The sequence below is a fragment of the Bubalus kerabau genome, chromosome 8 (assembly GCF_029407905.1).
Source record: "Bubalus kerabau isolate K-KA32 ecotype Philippines breed swamp buffalo chromosome 8, PCC_UOA_SB_1v2, whole genome shotgun sequence".
NCBI classification, from domain to species: Eukaryota; Metazoa; Chordata; class Mammalia; order Artiodactyla; family Bovidae; genus Bubalus; species Bubalus kerabau.
The window spans coordinates 101,641,695-101,664,913 of record NC_073631.1 but is presented as its reverse complement, the minus strand read 5'-3'; the positions used below and the strand labels follow the sequence as shown (position 1 = coordinate 101,664,913).

Genomic DNA, 23,219 nt, shown 5'->3' with positions numbered 1-23,219 from the left:
GCAATCCTCCTAACCACCATTTATGAAGCCTTCCTATATTTTTCAAAAAAGAATAATAACAAATGGTTAAATTACCAATGCACTAATAGAAGGGGGTATTAGAGTAAGCTACTGTTGGGGCTGTAGAATAATTTAAGCACTCTAAACATTAAGACAGGCAAAGAGTAAGTAGTACCAGACAGCAGGAAATTGTCTTTAAAAGGAGGATTTCCAAGCTGAGATGGGGAAGAGAAGAGGATCCATAAGGAGATGATGGCAGTTTCTTGAACGAAGGGAATCTGCCCACAGAAAGATCTAAATTCCATCTCTGGAAAAAAGAAATAAGTCTGGGGAGAAGAGAATATATATTCTGGAAGAAACTTTGAAATTCTGAATTTTGGTTTGTTGTTTTTCTGAAAGGCGCCTCAACTCTTCTTCAAACAATAAAGTACTATAATAAACCCAGTAATGATGAAGTTATATATACATATTTAATCAAATATCTGACTATTCTGAACAAGGAAGAATAAAACTCTTTATACAGTTGAGTAAATAAGATACACACACATACCCACACATAAACAGATCAAGCACCATGCCTGGCCAATAAAGTTTTTAACAGCTAATAAAGTCTATAGATTTCAGATCTCTGCACAAGGAATGGATGTCAGGTATACGAGTTATGACTTGGCTCTTGGCCATGTTATAAAAATTAGAGGGGAAAAAAACACATGCTAAAGGTTTACATTAAAATCTCATAAAGATCACTTCATTTTGTTAACAATAACCTATTTTCATTTATTTCATGTGCAATGTCAACCTTTTCATTTTTCACAGCCTTGAATAGAAAAGCAAAGCAGAATGAAAAGAGAATGTTGGAGAAATACATTCTAATGCCAGTGAGCTAACTGCTGACAGTGACAAGAGACAGGAAAACACCAGACAGAGCCCATCACACAAAACACACAACCATCAGGATTATTTGGGAAACGAGCGCATCAAGGCTGTATATTGTCACCCTGCTTATTTAACTTACACGCAGAGCACATCATGAAAAAAATGCTGGGCTGCATGAAGCACAAGCTGGAATCAAGAACGCAGGGAGAAATATTAATAACCTCAGATATGCAGATGATACCACCCTTACGGCAGAAAGCAAAGACGAACTAAAGGGCCTCTTGATGACAGTGAAAGAGGAGAGTGAAAAAGCTGGCTTAAAACTCAACATTCAAACAACTAAGATCATGGTATCTGGTCCCATCACTTCATGGCAAATACATGGGGAAACAATGGAAACAGTGACAGACTTTATTTTCTTGGGCTCCAAAATCACTGCAGATGGTGACTGCAGCCATGAAATTAAAAGATGCTTGTTCCTTGGAAGAAAAGCTATGACAAACCTAGATAGTGTATTAAAAAGCAGAGACATTGCCAACAAAGGTTCATATAGTCAAAGCTATGGTTTGTTCAGTAGTCATGTATGGATGTGAGAGTTGGACCATACAGAAGGTCGAGCACCAAAGAACTGATGCTTTTGAACTGTGGTGTTGGAGAAGACTCTTGAGAGTCCCTTGGACTGCAAGGAGATCAAACCAGCCAATCCTAAAGGAAATCAGTCCTGGAAGGATTGATGCTGAAGCTCCAATTCTTTGGTCACCTTATGTGAAAGCTAACTCATTAGAAAAGACCCTGATGCTGGGAAAAATTGAAGGCAGGAGGAGAAGGGGACGACAGAGGACAAGATGGTTGGATGGCATCACCAACTCGATGGACGTGAGTTTGAGCAAGCTCCAGGAGACGGTGAAAGACAGGGAAGCCTGGAGTGCTGCAGTCCATGGGGTCGAAAAAAGAGTCGGACTCGACTGAACAATGGGATTGTTGAGTGAAGGGAGAAAGGAGAGAGAAAACCCCTGAAGATGTTACAGTGCAATCACGGTGCCCCAAACTGGTGAGCTCGAGTCCTCCGAAGAGTTCATGTTACTTAAGAGATAGGTAACAAAAGTACTTTCTACAACACAACATCAAGGAATTAAAATTAAAGCTACTGATTATCTCTAATAAGCCATCATTTTCTTTTCCTTCTCCTGAACTTTCTCCCAGTCGATGACTAAATCTGGTCTGGAAAGAGAAGACTGGAACAAAACAATTATCCAGGAAAACTACGTCTGAAAATACAGCAATGGTTGTTTAAAGCTGGAAGAACATGAGCAAGACTAAAATCTATATAATTTTACTTATCGTGAAACACTAGACAACCAACAACAAAAAAAAGTACCTTGCATACCATTTCTACAGAAACCTCTTCCCTCCCCAGCCTCCTCTTACCTGGTTACTACAAAAGACACATAATCTTTTAAATCAGTGCTTCTCAAGCACTTGGAGAAGCCCAAGCAGCAGTATCAGCATCACCTGAAAATTCTTTGGAAAAGCAAATTATGGAGCCACACCCCGGGCCTACAGGCTCCAAGAGTGGGGCCAGAAACCAGGGGTGGTCCAAATGCTCCCTCCCTTCAGGTGATTCTGAGGCTTCCTGAGGTTAGAGCAAATAATACAAACATAAAATACCCAGGATTTCTGATAGAACAAAACAATCCTTAAATGGCTAAAGTGACAGAAGGTGATAGGGAAGGAAAGTCTATAATGTAAACTGTGCATTATTCGTTTAGAAACCATGTTCTTTCTAGACTAAGACCTGGTTAGTAATAGCATGAAGATGGTACCTTCCAGATATTTCAGGAGTGCCCGGCAGCTATTTCCATGAGCAGATATCAGAACGGTTTTACCACGCAAAACTTCAGGAGCAATCCTCTCATTCCAATAGGGAAGGAGTCTCTCCAGAACATCCTTTAAGCTCTCGGATCGTGGCAGCTGATCCAAAGGCACATCACACACTTTATATTTCCGGTCGTTGTAGATTTCATGGTAGTAAGGATGGGACTCCTCGATGGGAGGAGGGGTCACGTTGTAGCTCCTTCTCCACAGCCTCACCTGCTCCTCACCATGATTCAACGCCATCTGCTCCCTGTTGAGACTGATCAAGGCTCCATAGTGACGCTCGTTGAGACGCCAGGAGCTCTCCACAGGAACCCACTCCTGCCCCAGCTCTTCCAGGATCAGCCAGGCTGTGTGGATAGACCGGTTCAGGATGGATGTGAACACGAGATCAAACTCAAAGTTTAGTGCTTTGAGTTGCTTCCCACAGTTCCGCGCTTCCTGCAGTCCATCACTGTTGAGTTTCTGATCCACCCAGCTACAAAAGCGGTTCTCTTTATTCCAGGCACCCTCTCCATGTCTTAACATAATCAGTTTGTACTTGGACATATTGATGGCTGAGCTTCTCTAGGGCTTTCCAAAGGGCCAGTGTTCAGTGACAACAATATATCTAGATGGAGAAGAAACAAGTATAAAAGTTATATGTTTCATTCAAATGACTACCTGGGAGTGGAAGCACAACTTTCCAACAGCCAGTTTCTAAAATATACTGGAATGCTTCCTTGAACTGTTTTGACATCAGGCATCCAGCAACTCATACACACTATGGCACATACGGGCAGAGTCTACAGATAATTACATGGAACCTAGTTAGCTGACTTAAATTTTCTGATGGTTAGATAGTATACGTTAATTGGATGACATAAAACAACAGAACACTTCATTCTAATGGCATGCTACATTTCCATCAGATAAAAAGGCAGTTCCTGCTTACAGAAGAGACGATTTAATAGAATGAGTTGTACGTGTCTAAAATGATGACTTGTAGCTGGGAACTCCCAGCTTTGAGAAGCTGATTCAAGATTGAAGGAACACCTTCTCATTCTGTTTTCCCTCTGGTGAAGAAAGAAATATTTACAGTCTCATCTTATTATAGAAGTTATTAAACATGCTAATTCAATGAACCACATTCAGCTGGTATGTAAATCACCGAGTAGAGAAAACTGGCTCTTCAATGCCATAGTCTACACCACACACACAAGAAAATCTAAGTTTCAACATTTAAACAATACCAGGATGACTCTGAAAGAGATGGAAATACCACACCACCTGATCTGCCTCTTGAGAAATTTGTATGCAGGTCAGGAAGCTACAGTTAGAACTGGACATGGAACAACAGACTGGTTCCAAATAGGAAAAGGAGTACATCAAGGCTATATATTGTCACCCTTCTTATTTAACTTCTATGCAGAGTACATCATGAGAAACACTGGACTGGAAGAAGCACAAGCTGGAATCAAGATTGCTGGGAGAAATATCAATAACCTCAGATATGCAGATGACACCACCCTTATGGCAGAAAGTGAAGAGGAACTCAAAAGCCTCTTGATGAAAGTGAAAGTGGAGAGTGAAAAAGTTGGCTTAAAGCTCAACATTCAGAAAACGAAGATCATGGCATCCGGTCCCATCACTTCATGGAAAATAGATGGGGAAACAGTGGCAGACTTTATTTTGGGGGGCTCCAAAATCACTGCAGATGGTGACTGCAGCCATGAAATTAAAAGATGCTTACTCCTTGGAAGGAAAGTTATGACCGACCTAGATCAGATCAGTCGCTCAGTCGTGTCCGACTCTTTGCGACCCCATGAATCGCAGCACGCCAGGCCTCCCTGTCCATCACCAACTCCCCGAGTTCACTCAAACTCACGTCCATCGAGTCAGTGATGCCATCCAGCCATCTCATCCTCTGTCATCCCCTTCTCCTCCTGCCCCCAATCCCTCCCAGCACCAGAGTCTTTCCCAATGAGTCAAGTCTTCGCGTGAGGTGGCCAAAGTACTGGAGTTTCAGCTTTAGCATCATTCCTTCCAAAGAACACCCGGGGCTGATCTCCTTCAGAATGGACTGGTTGGATCTCCTTGCAGTCCAAGGGACTCTCAACAGTCTTCTACAACACCACAGTTCAAAAGCATCAATTCTTCGGCACTCAGCCTTCTTCACAGTCCAACTCTCACATCCATTCATGACCACAGGAAAAACCATAGCCTTGACTAGACGAACCTTTGTTGGCAAAGTAATGTCTTTGCTTTTGAATATGCTACCTAGGTTGGTCATAACTTTCCTTCCAAGGAGTAAGCATCTTTTAATTTCATGGCTGCAGTCACCATCTGCAGTGATTTTGGAGCCCAGAAAAATAAAGTCTGACACTGTTTCCACTGTTTCCCCATCTATTTCCCATGAAGTGATGGGACCGGATGCCATGATCTTTGTTTTCTGAATGTTGAGCTTTAAGCCAAATTTTTCACTCTCCACTTTCACTTTCATCGAGGCTTTGTAGTTCCTCTTCACTTTCTGCCATAAGGGTGGTGTCATCTGCATATCTGAGGTTACTGATATTTCTCCCGGCAATCTCAATTCCAATCTAGATAGCATATTCAAAAGCAGAGACATTACTTTGCCAACAAAGGTCCGTCTAGTCAAGGCTATGGTTTTTCCTGTGGTCATGTATGGATGTGAGAGTTGGACTGTGAAGAAGGCTGAGTGCCGAAGAATGGATGCCTTTGAACTGTGGTGTTGGGGAAGACTCTTGAGAGTCCCTTGGACTGCAAGGAGATCCAACCAGTCCATTCTGAAGGAGATCAGCCCTGGGTGTTCTTTGGAAGGAATGATGCTAAAGCTGAAACTCCAGTACTTTGGCCACCTCATGCGAAGAGTTGACTCATTAGAAAAGACTCTGATGCTGGGAGGGATTGGGGGCAGGAGGAGAAGGGGATGACAGAGGATGAGATGGCTGGATGGCATCACTGACTTGATGGACGTGAGTCTGGGTGAACTCCGGGAGTTGGTGATGGACAGGGAGGCCTGGCGTACTGCGATTCATGGGGTCGCAAAGAGTCGGACACGACTGAGCGACTGAACTGAAGATGATTTCAATCAACCTTAGCATTCAATATGGTAGTCACTTAAATAATCTCTCACCTGACTCAAGATGACAGTTTTTGGCAGAAATAAATCTGGATACAAAACCAACTATCAAATCAAGCAGCTGAGAGATGCTGCCTGTAGGAACAGATTACCAGAAGCAGGTCTGCAGGAGTGAGAGGAGCACACAGATAGGGAGGCCACAGCTCCTCCTCGCAACCCTTCAGCTGTCCTATCCATGCCAGCCACATCACAGAGGAAGACTCTAGTAAGGTGGGACAGGCAACCCTGGAGTGTTTCTGAACCCCCTAGCTGAAGCTGCTAGCCCAGAAATCTGGGCCCACTCAGTCCCCTGGAGAAAATCTGCAGCCTGGCTGCACCAGCCTGCCTTTCTGGCCTTTTACCAGACACATCCACACTGACAAATGCTGCTCGGTTTGTGCATCCAGCACTTTCCACACCAGGGGGCACAGATTATACAAACATCAGGGCCTGGTCTTCTGCCATTCTTGGCAACTTCCATGAACTGGAGATACTCTGTCCCACTTAAACTGTGATTCGCCCACAGTTATATAATAATCAGTGATGAAGTTAATTGGAATCTGGATCTAATTTCTTCCTTTCTTTAGTTAATTCCGAGAGATTCTGAAGTGGGGGGAAAGTCTTTACAACAAAGCTTCCAATTTCAGAGGGTCAAGAGCGGACCTGAGGGAGGAAGCAGATGGAGATGATCTGCAAGTGGTTGAAAGGTGACAGCAGTTAGGTTTATGACCTTCCCTTCTCATCGGGCGTCAGTGAAGTCTGACCTTCATTTAGTGCATTGCAACAGGGAAGCATCAGGTTATTGGAAGAGCCTGGGCTCAGGACGCAGCTGAAGGTACCTTGCAGAGCTGAGACTTTCCAGAGGGAGAACGATGCCTCTCCCCTCAACCCAGATGGGCATCAAGGGGCAGAAAACTCAAAATGGGATGAAAGGCAGCTAGGCAGTGTTTGGCTAGGTGATTACTGGTACCTGGAAGTGGAGTATTCATGAAACGAATGAAGCTCAAGCTTTAGGGCCCCTCACTTGAACAAGCTACTTCTAAGGTGCTGGGAGAGACCAATTAATGAATTCACATGGATGAGAACGTGTATGTGTGTTTAATCAGCAAAAGAAAGACACTTGGGTATTGTTTTTTTGAACAGCCCACCCCAATCCACTAAGTGCTAGAAGCTTCTGGCCCATCAAAAACTGGATTCATGCCCATGCAACATTTTATTTACTGCTCTGTTTTTGGTGGTGGTGGTGGAGGGGGATGGAACAAAGAGAAGCTGTCAATGGTTCTCTACCTCAGCCCTTACTGTGTCTTGTCAAGCAAGAAGCTCCTTATAGCAAAGAAGTTATTTTTCACTTCAAATGAAGAGTGTGATGCACAAATATTGTAGGCAGATGCCCCTCTTCATCATCTTTTGATGATGAACTATTCTGAGGGGGGAAAAAAGCATAGCAATATCATAAACACTCAGGCACCTATCACGAAGCTTTACAGTATTTTAATCAGCTCTATTTGTTTACTTTAAGAAATAAGACACTTTCTGTTTCTTCCCTCTCAAAATATATACACTGGAGCAGAGAAATAGTGCTATAGCCAGAAAGACTCTACAAATACACCAGCCCCTTATTATGGTGCACAGAGGGCAAACACAGGGTAAGATACTGAACTGGAGCATCTACTTCAGGTCAAGGAAGTCCCTTCCCTCTCTCCTCCTTGCTATCAACTGACCTTTGCCATTTAATTAATGGCTGGATATTTACAAAGGAGCTGTTGAGGTTTAAAGTTTGCAATCTTTATGATTCAATCTGTGGGAGCTGGTATGCCAAGTGTTTACCAACAAATACAACACTGCAGTTTCATTTAAAGTTTCAGGCAGAGGCTGAAGATCTGTGTGGGGCTGCAGGGATAGTGGGAACATTGCTGAACTGCAGAGAACATATGTGCTTCTCTGATGGATGCAACTCATGCACATTGACACATGGATGGAGCATCTGTATAATCTAGTCTCACTGAGCTAAGGGTACCATTCTAGAACTTTTCTGGAGAACAAAGAGAAGCTGAGGGCTGCTGGAAACAGAAGACTGGAGAGAATGCAAGACTCAGACCAGAAAAAACTTGTGGATTCTGTTTTGAAGAATAAATAATTTTTTTTTTCTTTTTGGTAACATGATCATTTCAGCTTAAAAGCTCATAGGAAAAATGAAAGGAGTAACTACTACTTAGCTCCAGCCCATTTCTCTGTGAGACTGAGGAACTGAGGTCCTCAATTTTCCAATTTTCAAAAGAACTGGAAATGTAATTTCATGTGATATCTGATACAAATACTAGCAACTAACTAGAATACATTTAAAAAAACATGAGCTAAACAAGACCTGTCTGAGGGTAGCTTGAGTCTGCTAGTGTATGACCTGTGACTTAAAGCGGAAGTTCCTCCAGGTCACAGGTGAATGGGAAGCCCCACCCCCACCTCCTGGAGCTGGTCAGAGCCCAGGCCTCCAGGCTCTAATCTGGGCCCTTTCTCTGTGGTTGTCCAGTGCACTTTTTCAAAGGACAGACCTGCTAATCCCCACATATGCCAGGCTCCCTTGTATCCGACCCTCCCTTCACCAAACCTTTGCCAGTGCCTTGCAGAGTCCCAGCTCTGTAATCAAACTCCTACTCAACTTTGGACTCTTCTGGAATGTTTCCTCCAGCTCTCAACATTGACCAAGCTGAAAATGAACTGAGCACAAAACTATTCGCAGGTGTCTGCTTTTCCCTTTAGCAGGGGTATTTCTGCCTCATATGCTGGGGTGGAGGCAGCTGATGGTCAGGGTTCTGCTCCTTCCCTCTTGATGGTACCACCTAACCAAATGCCTCCACCCTCACCATCTTCTGGGCAGGAGCAGGGAGCTTTGATTCTGAGAGTTGTGCAATATTCAGCCGTAGTTATCTTACCCTCATGTATTAGCTACAAACTTCCTGAAAATTGAGTACCCTGTTTAAAACCCTCAAATTACTTCCTGTTGATCTTAGGACAAAACTCAAAATCCTTAATGTGACCAGTAAGGCTTTGGTTTTATTTCATTAACATACCATGTTCTTTCTGGCCTCAGGAACTCTGCATACTCTGTATTCTACACAGAACCCTTACCCATCATCACCTCCCCTCCGACTGCCACTTCAATCCCACTCTGCTTTTTGGACCCACTAGTCATCAGCTGTGTCCAATCAAAATGTAATTCAAGCCACATATAATCAGCTTTTTAAAGTTGGTAATTTTAAACTTTCTAAAAGTCATATTAAGCAGAAAAAAGTAGGTGAAAGTTTAATAATTCATTTTATTTAACCCTTTAGTTTCAAAGGATTATCATTCTAACATATGATCTATATAAAATAATTAATGAGGTATTTTTTTTTCTTAGTAAGTCTTTGAAACCTGATCTGCATTTTATACTTAAAGCACAACTCACTTTGAACTAGCCAAGTTTCAAGGGCTCAATAGCCACCCATGACCAGTGGTTACTATATTGAATGGTGTGACTATAGCGCTTAGTTTAAATGTTATTTCCTCTAGGCTGGTGGTTTCTCAAACTTTGATGTGCATTGGAATCACCAAGAGAACTGTTTCAGATTACTGGGCCCCATTTCCACAGCCTGAATCAGTAGGTCTGGGGTGAGTATAACAAGATTCCAGGTGATGCTGATGCTGCTGGTTTAAGGATGATGCTTTCAGACTTCTGTGTATGTCCTTCTTTCTCACCCATTGAAAGTGGTGAGGTGCCTTCCCAAGGCCCCCTGCTTTATGACATTGGGTACAGTTGTGATGGGCCACTGTGACGGATCGCTTGTTCCCCGTCCATGTGCCCTGTAACCTGCATTAGAGCTGATGACTCACTGCCTATCTCTGGAACCCAGCATGACTCTTGACACAGACTAGGTACTTAGTAGGTGTGTTGACTGAATCAAAGACAAGCAAAAATGATTAGACTGTGTAATAAGGCTAAGCGTGGTGCAATGAGTATTCAGAATCATGTCCAATTCTTTGGGACCCCATGGACTGCTGGATGCCAGGCTCCTCTGCCCATGGAATTTTCCCGGTAAGAATATTGGAGGGGGTTGCCATTTCCTACTCCAGGGGATCTTCCCAGCCCAGGGATTGAACCCACATCTCTGACATCTCCTGCATTGGCAGGCGGATTCTTTATCACTATGCCAGCTGGGAAGTCCAATAGTTTTTGTGGTAACTGCCAAAGCATAGTACAGTCAGCGGGGAACATCTCTGGCAATCCAGTGGTTAAGACTCCACCCTTCTACTGCAGGCAGTGTGGGTTCCATCCCTGGTTGGAACTGAGATCTCACATGTCACACGGTATGGCCAAAAAAACATATCAACAGTCAGTTGGCAGGTCCAAGATGTTAGGAAGATTTAACTCAAGAATTCCAATGTATTTGATGGCAAAGGCAGAGCCAAGAACAATCATCCATCATATTTTTGTATCTGTTACAGTTTAGTACGTTCCTAAATGGCCTTAACAATATGCACAGAGAAAAGAGACTGATTTGTTCAAAAACACAGAGGCACTAAATGAGACTGGAGCTGTCATCCAGGCCCTGTGCCTCTGACACCCATGCTCTTTCTACCTCATCATGGAAGACTTGCGAGTCTGGGTGTGAGCATGTAGGCTCACTTGGCTTCACTTCACAGGAGCATCTCCAGTCACAGCTTGTCTTTCCAACCCAGGCAGACATTTCATGAGATGCTCACAAACAAGGTGAGTATAAAGGAGGGCTCAGCATGTGACTGCTCGTGAGAACCTCAAGGCACAATGTCGAATCAGGCACCAGACACCGCCAACTTAGAAAGAGGGGCCATGCTAAGAATTAAAAACTATTCTTTTTAAAGGTGCTCATTTATCCTCTCAACAAGGGTTATTGGCACTTGAATTAAGCGCTGATTTTAGTCAGTGATTTACTTCATACCCCCAAGGGGCCACACAGGTCACTGAGTGACCACACTTCAGGGTGCCTTCCTTTTTAAAATATGATGTGGCTCAAAGGAAAAAAATACTAAGCAAACATATCTTTTACATGACTCTGCATCTCCTCTTCCTGCCCCTTCCTCTTGGCTGTTTTTCCCTTCCTTCTGGCCATTATTTTTTTTAGTCGTCTGACACCTACCTTGTACCTTGCCCACTCTACTGAAACAGTCTCAAAAGACTGCTGATTAGTCACTTCTTAGTAAGTGGAGACCATCTTCACTCAGGACTCCCACTGCTTTGACCCCTCTGAAGCCAAGCACTTCCATCATGGGAAGAAAAATTCTTCTAAGACTTCAGGGCTGCATTTCTCCCACCTCTTCTACTGTTACGTCCTGGTGCTGCCCACCCGTTGGCAACAGTACTAGGATGGTGAAGCATGTATCATCACGTACCTTCCCTACCCAGGGACTGAACCTGGGTCTCCTGCACTGCAGGCAGATTCTTTACCATCTGAGCCACCAGGGAAGCCAGTTATGACGCCATGGCCGCTACCTTTCTTGGAGTGCTCATCGTGTGCTTGGGACGATTTGAATTCTCAACCACCATTCTATGGACAGGTTACTGCAATTACTCCTATTTTATAGATGCAGAAACTCAGGAGAGGCTAACCTGCCCAAGAGGACAAAGACTGTAAGTGGCAGAGCAGGAGTTCAATATCAGGCCAGCCTGGACCGCAGTGCCTATACATATGCCCTGACCCACTCTGCTTTACTACCATATTGGCACCCAAGGCTCTGTCTTCCTACCCGGGAAACCCAACTTTTCTCATGACTTTAATTACATTAAAATGGATGATGTATCCATTGACAGCCCCAGATACTCATCAGTCTGCCCAGTCTGGTCAAACAACTCATTCTTCAAACATATGCTGCAAATCTCATTTGAACATGGCATAAAGCTAGGCCTGAGAGGAACAGAGAATCAAACTTGAATGATGCCTCCAAGGGACTAATGGGGGAAAAGTGACGTGTGTGTATCACGACAGCAGAAAGTAATCCACAGCACGAGAAAGCACTTGATGTATAAGGGAGACGGAAAAGGAGTTTTTTTTTTTGTTTTTTTTTGAATAATGCTTCGTGGACATGGCACTATTTAAGCTGGATTTGAAAAGATGTTTAAGATTTATAGAAAAAAGAAAAGGAATTCTGGTCTAAGGGAAGAGTGAGTAGAGGTAAGGGAATGGGTATTTATGGAGAACCATTCAAACTGGTTTGCCTAGGACAGTCTTGCTTTAGACCTGTTTCCCCAACATAATTATTATAGGGCCCCTGTCACACTTGAAAGTCCCATCTAGAAAATTATATGATCACCCTATACTAAGTATAGGGTATAATAAGGAAGTAGGAGGACAGCAGTCTAGAAAGATAAGGCTGAACAGTGGCCCTGAAAGGACATTGTGCCAAAGAACATAAGTTATTCTGCAAGTACTGGGACATCATTAAAGCTTTAATAATGTGTATTTTAGGAGGATCAGGCAGCATTTACAAGTAAGGGAAATGTATGAATCTTTTGCAACTATTCTGGCAACATTTAATGAAGACCTGGGGCAGCATAATTGCTGTTGAAATGGGATGAAGGCAATGATGTGAGAGACACTCCAGCTTAGCTGGAGGCAAAAAAAGGGGGGGGGGGGGCAACTTTTTCTGTAAAAGGTCCAAGAGTAAATTTTTTAGGCTTTGTGAGTGATATGGTCGCTCTTAAAATCACTCAATTCTGCCACTGTAGCTGAAAGCAGTCATAACCAATGCATATATGAACAAATAAGGCTATGTTCCAATAAACATATTGGAACTTTTTGTCTTTTACATATGGATAAAGAAATGAGAATTTCATATAATTTCCATGCATATGAAATATTATTATTCTTTGACTTATTTCAACCATTAAAAAAATGTAAAAGCCATTCATAGCTTGTGGGCTGGAAAGATAGTAGGCCAGAAGGTCTTAGCTTCCTAAACCCTGGTCTAGCTGAGATTACTCAGATCTACTAATCACATCAGCATTTTGAACATTTAAGCATCCTGTCATAGGATAATCCCTACATTATTAAAATCACCTTATTTTATTCTTGGCCAGCACTGCAAGTACTTTGAATAATGGAATCCCATTCATAACTGTTTTTAATCCTTCACATAAGACAATACTGAGCACATTTACATCAGTCTGAGTAGTTTATTTTGCTTCATCAAATTACTTAATAATGGGTTCAAGACAGAATAAGGAAAAAAATTATTCATCTTGTTAACCAACTTCAAAAATATGTCATTTTGACATGCTTTACTTTTATTAGACATCTTTATAAATTGTCACAGTGCTTCACACTTCAAGTGAACTTGAACTGGCAACTCATGAACAGGTGGGGAAAATTATAGGATAAAGTCCAGTCTCAGCTTGTTTTCTGTTTCCAAAAATTGAGTAAGAAATGTGATCAATGATAGAATGTTGAAGCAATATAAAATAAGGAATACAGAACCAGAGTTGCTTTGATCCAAAGCTTTCTCTTCGATAATAAATATTCAAATGCTACCCTAGACCATTTGGGTGTTTCCATGTTTGCACCACTTGGAGGTCTAAATCCTCACGATGCAGCTTTGAATGACTCTCAACCCCCACTGCATTAGGGATCTAGCTCTACAGAAGACAGACTGGCTAGACTTGAGGACAGGAAAAAGAGAGATTAATCAAGTTTCTGATAAAAAGGAACAGTTCTTAAGGGAAATGAAATCTGGAGCTCAGTTCCTAAGATTCTCCAAGCCCAGCTCAATATGAAAAGTTCAAACATGCCTGTATCCAAAAGTACCTCCTGTTCCTCATCTATTACTTTTCCAAAAGCTTGATGGTAATTTTTCCATTTGTATTTGCATTATAAGAACAACTGTTTTACCAGGAGCAAACTCTATTACTTATAGGTGTTTTCCAGACACTATTACCCTGTCATTCTCCAACTCTATACCTTCTAACAGCCCTGACTGACCCCATGTTACAGAGGTAACAAACCATAGCAGGTAGACCCTTATTCATAGGGAAGTGTCCAGCAACGAGATGTGTGTGCGTGGGGCATGTGGCCTGTTCCAGCTGGCATGGCATCACTCATGTGTGGCATACCCATTCAAGACATCTCCTTCCTATCTCTGGTTACTTATTCCCCTACAGTAGTAGCATTTGTGTCAAAACAAACCATTTCCACCAAATCCCAAAAGTGTGAAGTGAAGAAACCTAGACTTTAGTCCCAGCTCTGCTACTCAATGACAGTGTCATCTTGACTAAGTTATCTGCTGCACCTCAGGTTTCTTGTCCATAAAGATGAGGATAATGAAATTACTGTTTCTCAAGGGGCTATGAGGAATACTAAATGAGATGATGGTGAAGCACCCTACCAAAGAATGCAAGGTATTCTGGGTTGAATGGTGCAGACTTTGACTAACACATGAAGACTGATACAGACCTCAGGCCCTTGAAAGTGATCCTACCTTGCTGATGGTTTGAGCAGAAACAAAAGCTGGGGATAAAATAAAATGAGGGTGGGGGTAAGGAGAAAAGGTTAAATTAGATAGGGGAAGGAGGAATGCAATCAAATGTTGTATGTGTTTCAGGGCAGGGGTGTTGATGGTTAGATACAGTCCTAGAAGCATACCAAATACTAAGTGATATTCTATAATTCACATGCTTTGGTAAAGTGGCTAACATTTATTTTACATTTTATAAACTATGTGTTTTTTTCATATTTGTGGCCACATTTCAGTTAAAGAGTTTTGTTATTCAGTGATACTTTTAGTCCTATTTTCCCATACAAATATCCCTTCACACCAGATTTCATTCCAAGGATGTTCAAGTGACCCATCATCAGTTCAGACACTGGCGTGTCCTCTATGCTCTAGGCATAAGACAAAGATGAAGGTGTGGCTGAATTTAGATGTCATTACTTAATATAAATTTAAAATGAAATGTGCCACTTAATTTCAACCAACCATAGAAGGCAAAAGAGGAAGAGAGACTGAAAGATCTACCCAGACACCAACAGCAGCTGTCTCTGAGTAGTGGAATAAAGGATGACATTTTCTGTTTTACTTCTGTACAATGTTCATTCTGGACAACGACCAAATTTTCTACAATGACCCACTTGGTTTGGTTTAAATGTGGACACAAAAGAACCAGGTACGACCCTTGTAGCTGGGAGGTTTTGTTTGCTAACAGACTGGTTAGGAATTTACTGTAATGAGATTTTGCAGATGTACTTGTGGTGGAAAATGTTTAAGGATCTTTAGTTTAAAACAGACTTTGAACACAGGCATAGACCTCAGAAATAATCTAATGCAACATCCACTTTTTAAAGAGGCAGAAGTTAACAGTCAGAGAATTGAAAGATTACACCTGGTAGCTCAGTTGGTAAAGAATCTGCCTGCAATGCAAGAGAATCTGGTTTGATTCCTGGGTCAGGAAGATCCCCTGGAGAAGGGATAGGCTACCCACTCCAGTATTCTTGGGCCTCCCTTGTGGCTCAGCCGGTCAAGAATCCGCCTGCAATGTGGGAGACCTGGGTTGGATCCTTGGGTTGGGAAGATGCCCTGGAGAAGGGAAAGGTTACCCACTCCAGTATTCTGGCATGAAGAATTACATGGACTGTATAGTCCACGGGGTTGCAAAGAGTTGGACATGACTGAGTGACTTTCGCTTCATTAAGATCACACAACTTCAAGACTAAACCCAGGTGTCTTGAATGCCAACTCAGAGCTCCTTCCACAACACCATTTGATTGAATTATGCCTCTCTAAACCCCACCACAATTGAGTAGCATCTGTGGTATGTGAGGTGCATATGAATACAAGGATGGAACATACCTAGTCCCTTGGCCTCAGGGGAGGCAGTTTTAAAAGACAAAATGACATGTGTTCTGCTTTCATTATAGAAAACCCTAGAAACTACTGGTGAAAGATTGCATCAGATTCCGACCCCCCCCCCCAAAGTGGGCAGTTAACATTCTGATACCACTTATAAGCCATTAAGCCTCCATAATTTGGGAGGCGGTAAGGTAATGAGAGTTATAGTAAGTTAGCCAACAACCAATTATTCCTCAAAACTCAACTGTGAATTTCACTTCCATTCGGCATTCCTACTCTTTCTCCAGTAACATGGCGCTCATCCCTTGGAAAGAAGAAGAAATACACTTACTTTTTCATTTGTAGTGGTTCAAAGAACCTGTGATTTAGTTCCAGATTTGAACCCTCCATGAAACCACTGCAGATATTTACCTTTCTCCTTTCATGACGTTCAGGTTTTTTCTATCTACTGAGCCTTCAAGGGCCAAGTCTGCCATCGCCCTCAATATAGCGCCAAGGCCCTGAAAACACACCGAAGCGCCCTTTCAGGGGGAGTCCTACGATGAACGGGGCTGACTGACACCCGGTACCTGAGACGTCCAGGGGAGTAGAGTTATCACTCCCTTCAACTCTCTGTTTATTCTAGGTTTCTTGACGGCTAGAATAAACAACTCGGGGTCCTCCTTTCCGTTGGCAGACTAGACAGGCTTATTCTGAGAAAGGAACAGCTGAACGGGACCTGCGGGATAAGTGAGGGTCGGGGCTTGAGGGGTGGGCGTGCGAGCGCCAGACTCCCACCACAGACTGAACCTGGGGAGGAAAGAAACTGGCCCTCCAGCGCGCTGAAATAAACCACCACATCATTGACAAATGGAAAACCTTCGCAACAGCACTATTAACAACAGCAACCACTCACCTGCAAAAAGGCCACCAGTAGCAGCCGCGCCTCGGAAAACCTAACAGCCAGCGTCTCCCAGGGCTCATCACTGCGGCCCGGCATCGACTCTCTTTTCTAGCCCCGGAGCCAGAAGGGGCAGGTCCTAAGGCTCTGACTATTGGAGAGTCGAGTTGTCAATCATTCACACCCCCGCCCTACTCCCAGGAACAGGTCAAGGTCTTTTCCGTTTTTCAAATCCCCTGAGTAGAAAGTGAGGCTCTGATTGGCTCTTTGAGGAGACGAGCACACTTCTGGACCAGTGAGGAGCTAGCTCTGACGCTAGTGGGCGGGCTTGTTCCGGCGGGGAAGTAGAAAAACAAAACCCGGCGCGTCGCCTGGGCAATAGGTAAACCTCAGGAACTCTTAGGCTGGGGTGCTTGAAAGCGTCGAAAAGGAACTATCTGCCAACCTAGTGAAGTGTCGACGGAATCTTGAAGTGATGAGGTGATCACTCATGTGAAACTGCAGCTTGGGGATGAAGGTGGGCACTCCTCGCGGAGGAAAGCTCCTGCTTTCCTGGTGTTTTAAATCCTAAACGGTGATTAAAGTAAAAGCCTTTAAAGTGCCCGACTTATGGGCAGTAACTGGTCCTCACTCTCTCCTAATACTTTTGTAGATTCCCCGTAGGCACTCAGGGACTTCCCTTGTGGCTCAGCTGGTAAAGAAGCCGCCCGCAATGCAGGAGACCTGGGTTCCATCCCTGGGCTGGGACAATACCCTGGAGACTGGAATGGCAACCCATTCCAGTATTCTGGCCTGGAGAATTCCATGGACAGTCCATGGGGTTGCAAAGAGTCAGGACACGACTGAGCGACTATCGCTTTCACTTAGGCAGTCCTCTTACACTGTTTTGGTTGGAGGTAGAAAAATGTTTCGTGGAAGGCACTTGAGAGCCTAGAGGACAGATGAAGGGAGCATGGAGTGAAATGACAGTTATAAATTTGGAGGCCACAATTACTGAACAAGAAGAACCTATGAAAATACCCGAAGCTTAGCATGCTACTGCTAAATCGCTTCAGTCGTGTCCGTCTCTGTGCGACCCCATAGACGGCAGCCCACCAGGATCCCCCGTCCCTGGGGTTCTCCAGGCAAGAATACTGGAGTGGGTTGCCATTTCCTTCTCCAATGCATGAAAGTGAAAAGTCAAAGTGAAGTCACTCAGTCGTGTCCGACTCTTAGCAACCTCATGGACTGCAGCCTACCAGGCTCCTCCGTCCATGGGATTTTCCAGGCAAGAGTACTGGAGTGGGGTGCCATTGCCTTCTCCAGAAGCTTAGCATAGGGCCCTGTAAACTTCTAAGTAAGCTTGAACCACCACACAAGTCTCTGAAGCATAACTGTCAGAGCTTTTAGGTGGGCAAGAAAGATAGTAAGGATTGGTGTGTTTGCCTGACCACATGGGAAATTTCCCTTCCTGTATTTCTGAAAGCTGTCCTTCCTAGTGTTTAGTGTCTTCTTTTTGAGTTTTTCCTATTTCATCCTCAGAACAAGTCCAGTAGATATCTGACAGGCAACCAGATCCTCAGAATAATTAAACATACATTTGAAAAGGTAATTTCCACATTTTAAACTCTGTGATCCACTATATTGAATTAAGACCTAAGCATTTGTAGTTAGTTCTATTATCTCATTTATCCTTAGAGCATAACAGTTTCTCCTAGGATCTCAAAGAACAGATCCTTCTGGGAGAGCACAAATCCAAGGCTTGACAAATCCCAGCAAGGGGTTGATAACATCCAGGGATAGTTGAATTCAGCTTGTATTTGTCATTAACTAGAAGTCAGGTCTGAGCAACTGGAGGAGGTGACTTCCAGTCCGGACTCCCAAGAATGTAGCTTCCAAATCCTATACTCTTACCCACTTCCTCTTCCTTTTCTCCACACCAGGTGAGGACAGAGTGAGGGGAAACTTTCCTACAGGTTGACATCAAAGCTCTCTAGAGTGCCCACCATCCATACCCTGGAGAATAAAGACAGCCGTTCACAAATGTCTGTCTTATAGCATTTGACATTTAGGGATACTTACTCTGGACTTAAAGTCTATTTACTGTTGTTATGGATACCTGTGGAATGCTAGCTTGTCACACAGAATATTAACAACACCAAACATCACCTGCCTTTTAGAATCTCATTGTACAGGTGAGTAATCTGAAGATTAAGAGATTTATTCAGAATTACTTAGCTAGCTGAGGGCGGAGCCTAGACAAGGATCTGCACGTGCATGCTCAGTCCAACACGACTTTTCTCAACTCCATGGACTATAGCCCACCAGGCTCCTCTGTCTAGGGGATTTTCTGGGCAAGAATACTGGAGTGACAAGGATCCAAGGTTGCTAATTCATGATTCTGGGAAAATGCTTCCTCTTCTGTTGCCTCTCCCTCTCTCCTAACACACACACACACAAAAAGCAATTAAAAAAAAAAAAGTCAAGATTACTAAGTTGAAAATTTGCCAAGATCAAAAAAAAAAAATTTGCCAAGATCACTAATTTGAAAATTTGGGGCTTCCCTGGTTACTCAGTGGTAAAGAACCCACTTGCCAATGCAGAAGATGTGAGTTCAATCCCTGGGTCAGGAAGATCTCCTAGAGAAGGAAATGGCAATCTACTTCAGTATTCTTCCTGGGAAATCCCATGGACCAAGGAGCCTGGTAGGCTACAGTCCATGAGGTTGCAAAACAGTCGGACACAGCTTAACAGCTAAACAACAAAAATTTTGAAAATTTACTTTCATTAAGGCCAGTCATGAGCATTTACTTCTTATATAATAAATAGTATAATGCTCAAAATTCTCCAAGCCAGGCTTCAGCAATATGTGAATCGTGAACTTCCTGATGTTCAAGCTGGTTTTAGAAAAGGCAGAGGAACCAGAGATCAAATTGCCAACATCTGCTGGATCATGGAAAAAGCAAGAGAGTTCCAGAAAAACATCTATTTCTGCTTTATTGACTATGCCAAAGCCTTTGACTGTGTGGATCACAATAAACTGTGGAAAATTCTGAAAAAGATGGGAATACCAGACCACCTGATCTGTCTCTTGAGAAATTTGTATGCAGGTCAGGAAGCAACAGTTAGAACTGGACATGGAACAACAGACTGGTTCCAAATAGGAAAAGGAGTACGTCAAGGCTGTATATTGTCACCCTGCTTATTTCACTTCTATGCAGAGTACATCATGAGAAACGCTGGACTGGAAGAAGCACAAGCTGGAATCAAGATTGCCGGGAGAAATATCAATAACCTCAGATATGCAGATGACACCACCCTTATGGCAGAAAGTGAAGAAGAACTCAAAAGCCTCTTGATGAAAGTGAAAGTGGAGAGTGAAAAAGTTGGCTTAAGGCTCAACATTCAGAAAATGAAGATCATGGCATCCGGTCCCATCACTTCATGGGAAATAGATGGGGAAACAGTGGAAACAGTTTCAGACTTTATTTTGGGGGGCTCCAAAATCACTGCAGATGGTGACTGCAGCCATGAAATTAAAAGACGCTTACTCCTTGGAAGGAAAGTTATGACCAACCTAGATAGCATATTCAAAAGCAGAGACATTACTTTGCCAACAAAGGTTCGTCTAGTCAAGGCTATGGTTTTTCCTGTGGTCATGTATGGATGTGAGAGTTGGACTGTGAAGAAGGCTGAGCGCCGAAGAATTGATGCCTTTGAACTGTGGTGTTGGAGAAGACTTGAGAGTCCCTTGGACTGCAAGGAGATCCAACCAGTCCATTCTGAAGGAGATCAGCCCTGGGATTTCTTTGGAAGGAATGATGCTAAAGCTGAAACTCCAGTACTTTGGCCACCTCATGCGAAGAGTTGACTCATTGGAAAAGACTCTGATGCTGGAAGGGATTGGGGGCAGGAGGAGAAGGGGACGACAGAGGATGAGATGGCTGGATGGCATCGCTGACTCGATGGACATGAATCTGAGTGAACTCCGGGAGTTGGTGATGGACAGGGAGGCCGGGTGTGCTGCAATTCATGGGGTCACAAAGAGTCGGACACAACTGAGCGACTGATCTGATCTGATCTGATAGATAGTATGTAAATAACTCAATGTACCAGTTCACTACTTCAAACAACGTTTGGTGTTGTCTCAAATAAGAAATGAAAATGCAGTGAATTATTATAGCCATGTTGTCTTTCTTTCTGTTATGTGAGTATATCAAAAAGTCAGTATTAGCACATATAGTACTTTAAGAATTAGTAGCAGAGTGTCTTATTCAGGACCTGAATAAAATATAGTTTTATAGTAACCTACACACTGGGCCAAAATAATTTCACCGCTATGTGAATGGAGCCACTACCTTTTACAGGTAGGGTTGAGCTGGTGCACCAATCATCAAATTCATTCAAGAACCTAGGCTCTTCTGCTTTAGCTCTCTCCTTTCTTCCAGCAAGCTCCAAAGTAGCTGGTCCTATATCCTCTGTACAGGATTATCTTCTTAGCAATCTTACCACCATGATCTGGTTGTTTGCTGGTCTCCTGCCATACCGTGCCTTCTTCAAGGTCAGATTACAAGCTGCTTCTCATCATCTGGGGTAACATACCCAAAATGTTTGGCTTCACCATTGATCCAGTCAGTACACAACTCCTCTACTGAAGCCAAAAACTGGAAATGGCCTTTGGGATCAATCACAATTCTTATTTCCTTCTAATTTTTCCCCTATAAACCAATTATTTTAAAGAGGGGAATCTATAGTATATATACTGTTTCGTGGCAATATTTACTTAATTCATTATGAACATCTCCCCATATCATGAAGAACCTCAGAAAGGCCTTTGAAGCCATCTGTCCCTTCATTTCTCAAGTTAAATCATAGAATGCTCATCTCACAGAGTAGTGCAAAGAATGATGGAGGCCATTTTGAAACAGTTTTGCAATCTCCAAAGCACCTTACGTCTGCTACTTCCTCACACTGGGAACTTAGGCACATTGTCTGATCTCTTTATCTGTGTCTTTATCTGTGAAATAGGGATAATACCTACTGGGCCATCATGAAAATTAGATGATGCAGGAGGCATCCAGCACAAACGAAGTGTTCAGTAAATGGTAGTTATTCTTAACAGCTATGCTGCTGCTGCTAAGTCGCTTCAGTTGTGTCCGACTCTGTGCGACCCCATAGACGGCAGCCCACTAGGCTCCTCTGTCCCTGGGATTCTCCAGGCAAGAATACTGGAGTGGGTTGCCATTTCCTTCTCCAATGCATGAAAGTGAAAAGTCAAAGTGAAGTCACTCAGTCGTGTCCGACTCTTAGCGACGTCATGGACTGCAGCCTACCAGGCTCCTCCGTCCATGGGATTTTCCAGGCAAGAGTACTGGAGTGGGGTGCCATTGCCTTAGCAGTGATAAAATGTATTTTAACTACTCACGCTATACTCCTGTTTTACAAACTCAAGAAAGTCTGGGCCATATGCTTTCCTCCCCTTTCCCACTGTCTACTCAAGTGGAGATCTGGCCTCCTGCAGAGGCTATAGGACAGGAATTTTCTTTGTTAATCTTGCTGCTAACCAGAGAGGTAACTGTCAAGATGTGAATGCTGAAGAGGGTACAAACCCACTGTGCGGCCAGGAGCCTGTGGTATTAGGAAGTCTGAATTATATGTCTCAACTGGAGCATCGTAGGGTGAACAAGGTGGTCATAATTTCTCCCTATAGAGTTGTTTTTCAAATTCCATATCAGATTTACATATAATACTGTATGTTAAAAATATTATGTTCATTGTACAAGGCTTATAAAGGAAAAAATTTTGAACATCCATATTCCTACCACTTAGAATTTGTTAAAATTCTTTAAATTTAACATGTTAAATTGTTAACATTTCTTATTTCCTTCTAATTTTTCCGCTATAAACCAATTATTTTAAAGAGGGGAATCTATAGTATATATACTGTTTCATGGCAATATTTACTTAATTCATTATGAACATCTCCCCATGTCATTTAATAGTCTCTAATTACAATTCCATCATGTGACTACCTTTGGGTATTCCGTCTTACAGTTCAACCAGTCTCCTACTCTTGTGCATTGAGGTTGTTTCAGTTACTTTCAAAGTTTCAGGGACTTAAACGGGCTGCTACTTTCCTTAAATAACAGGGTGCTCTGGGAATGTCTGCTGAAAAGAGGCTGATAAAGTTGCCAGGCATTTTTCTCTCTGTGCCCTGGCACTGCAGAGCTAAGAAAGCTGAAGCCAGGGAAGCCTGAAGGTTCCTGGAGGGTTGCCCCTTCACCCCTGCCTCCCTCCCCCAAGTTTCCTATTCTTTAACCTGAAGAAAAGGTGTTGAGATGAGAGAAATTGGGGGAGTGATTGACTTGGGCTCCGCTAATAAAACCTTACACAACTCCTGGCATATGTGTTTTCATTCTACAGATGGGGAAAGTAGGGCACAGAGAGAATCTATGCAAACCTGCTAATTAGAGCATCTGAGTTTGATTCCTGGACTTGGTTCTGAAATTTGAACTCTTCCCCACCAAGCTCCTATTTCTTCTAAAAACTGATGGCTATAACTTCATTCTTTTTTTTTTTCCCCCTGTGAGAAATGTGTTGTCAGTCTCCTAAGATTTATTGGTTATCTGCTCCCTT

The 23,219-nt window shown here is 43.0% G+C and overlaps 1 protein-coding gene across 2 annotated transcripts in view; it reads right to left on the bottom strand.

Moving 5' to 3' along the window:
- BPGM (bisphosphoglycerate mutase) overlaps nucleotides 1-16,775 on the bottom strand; it is a 31,106-nt gene extending 14,331 nt beyond the window's left edge. For both annotated transcript variants that reach the window (XR_008718110.1, XM_055590972.1), the window contains exons 1-2: nucleotides 16,620-16,775; nucleotides 2,700-3,361 (exon numbers count right to left, since the gene is read on the bottom strand). Coding sequence is in view for 1 of the 2 variants with exons in the window: in XM_055590972.1 (XP_055446947.1) it covers nucleotides 2,700-3,300 (601 nt within the window). In the remaining variant the exon portion in view is untranslated. The remainder of the gene's footprint in view (nucleotides 1-2,699; nucleotides 3,362-16,619) is intronic.
- Nucleotides 16,776-23,219: the final 6,444 nt, after the last annotated feature.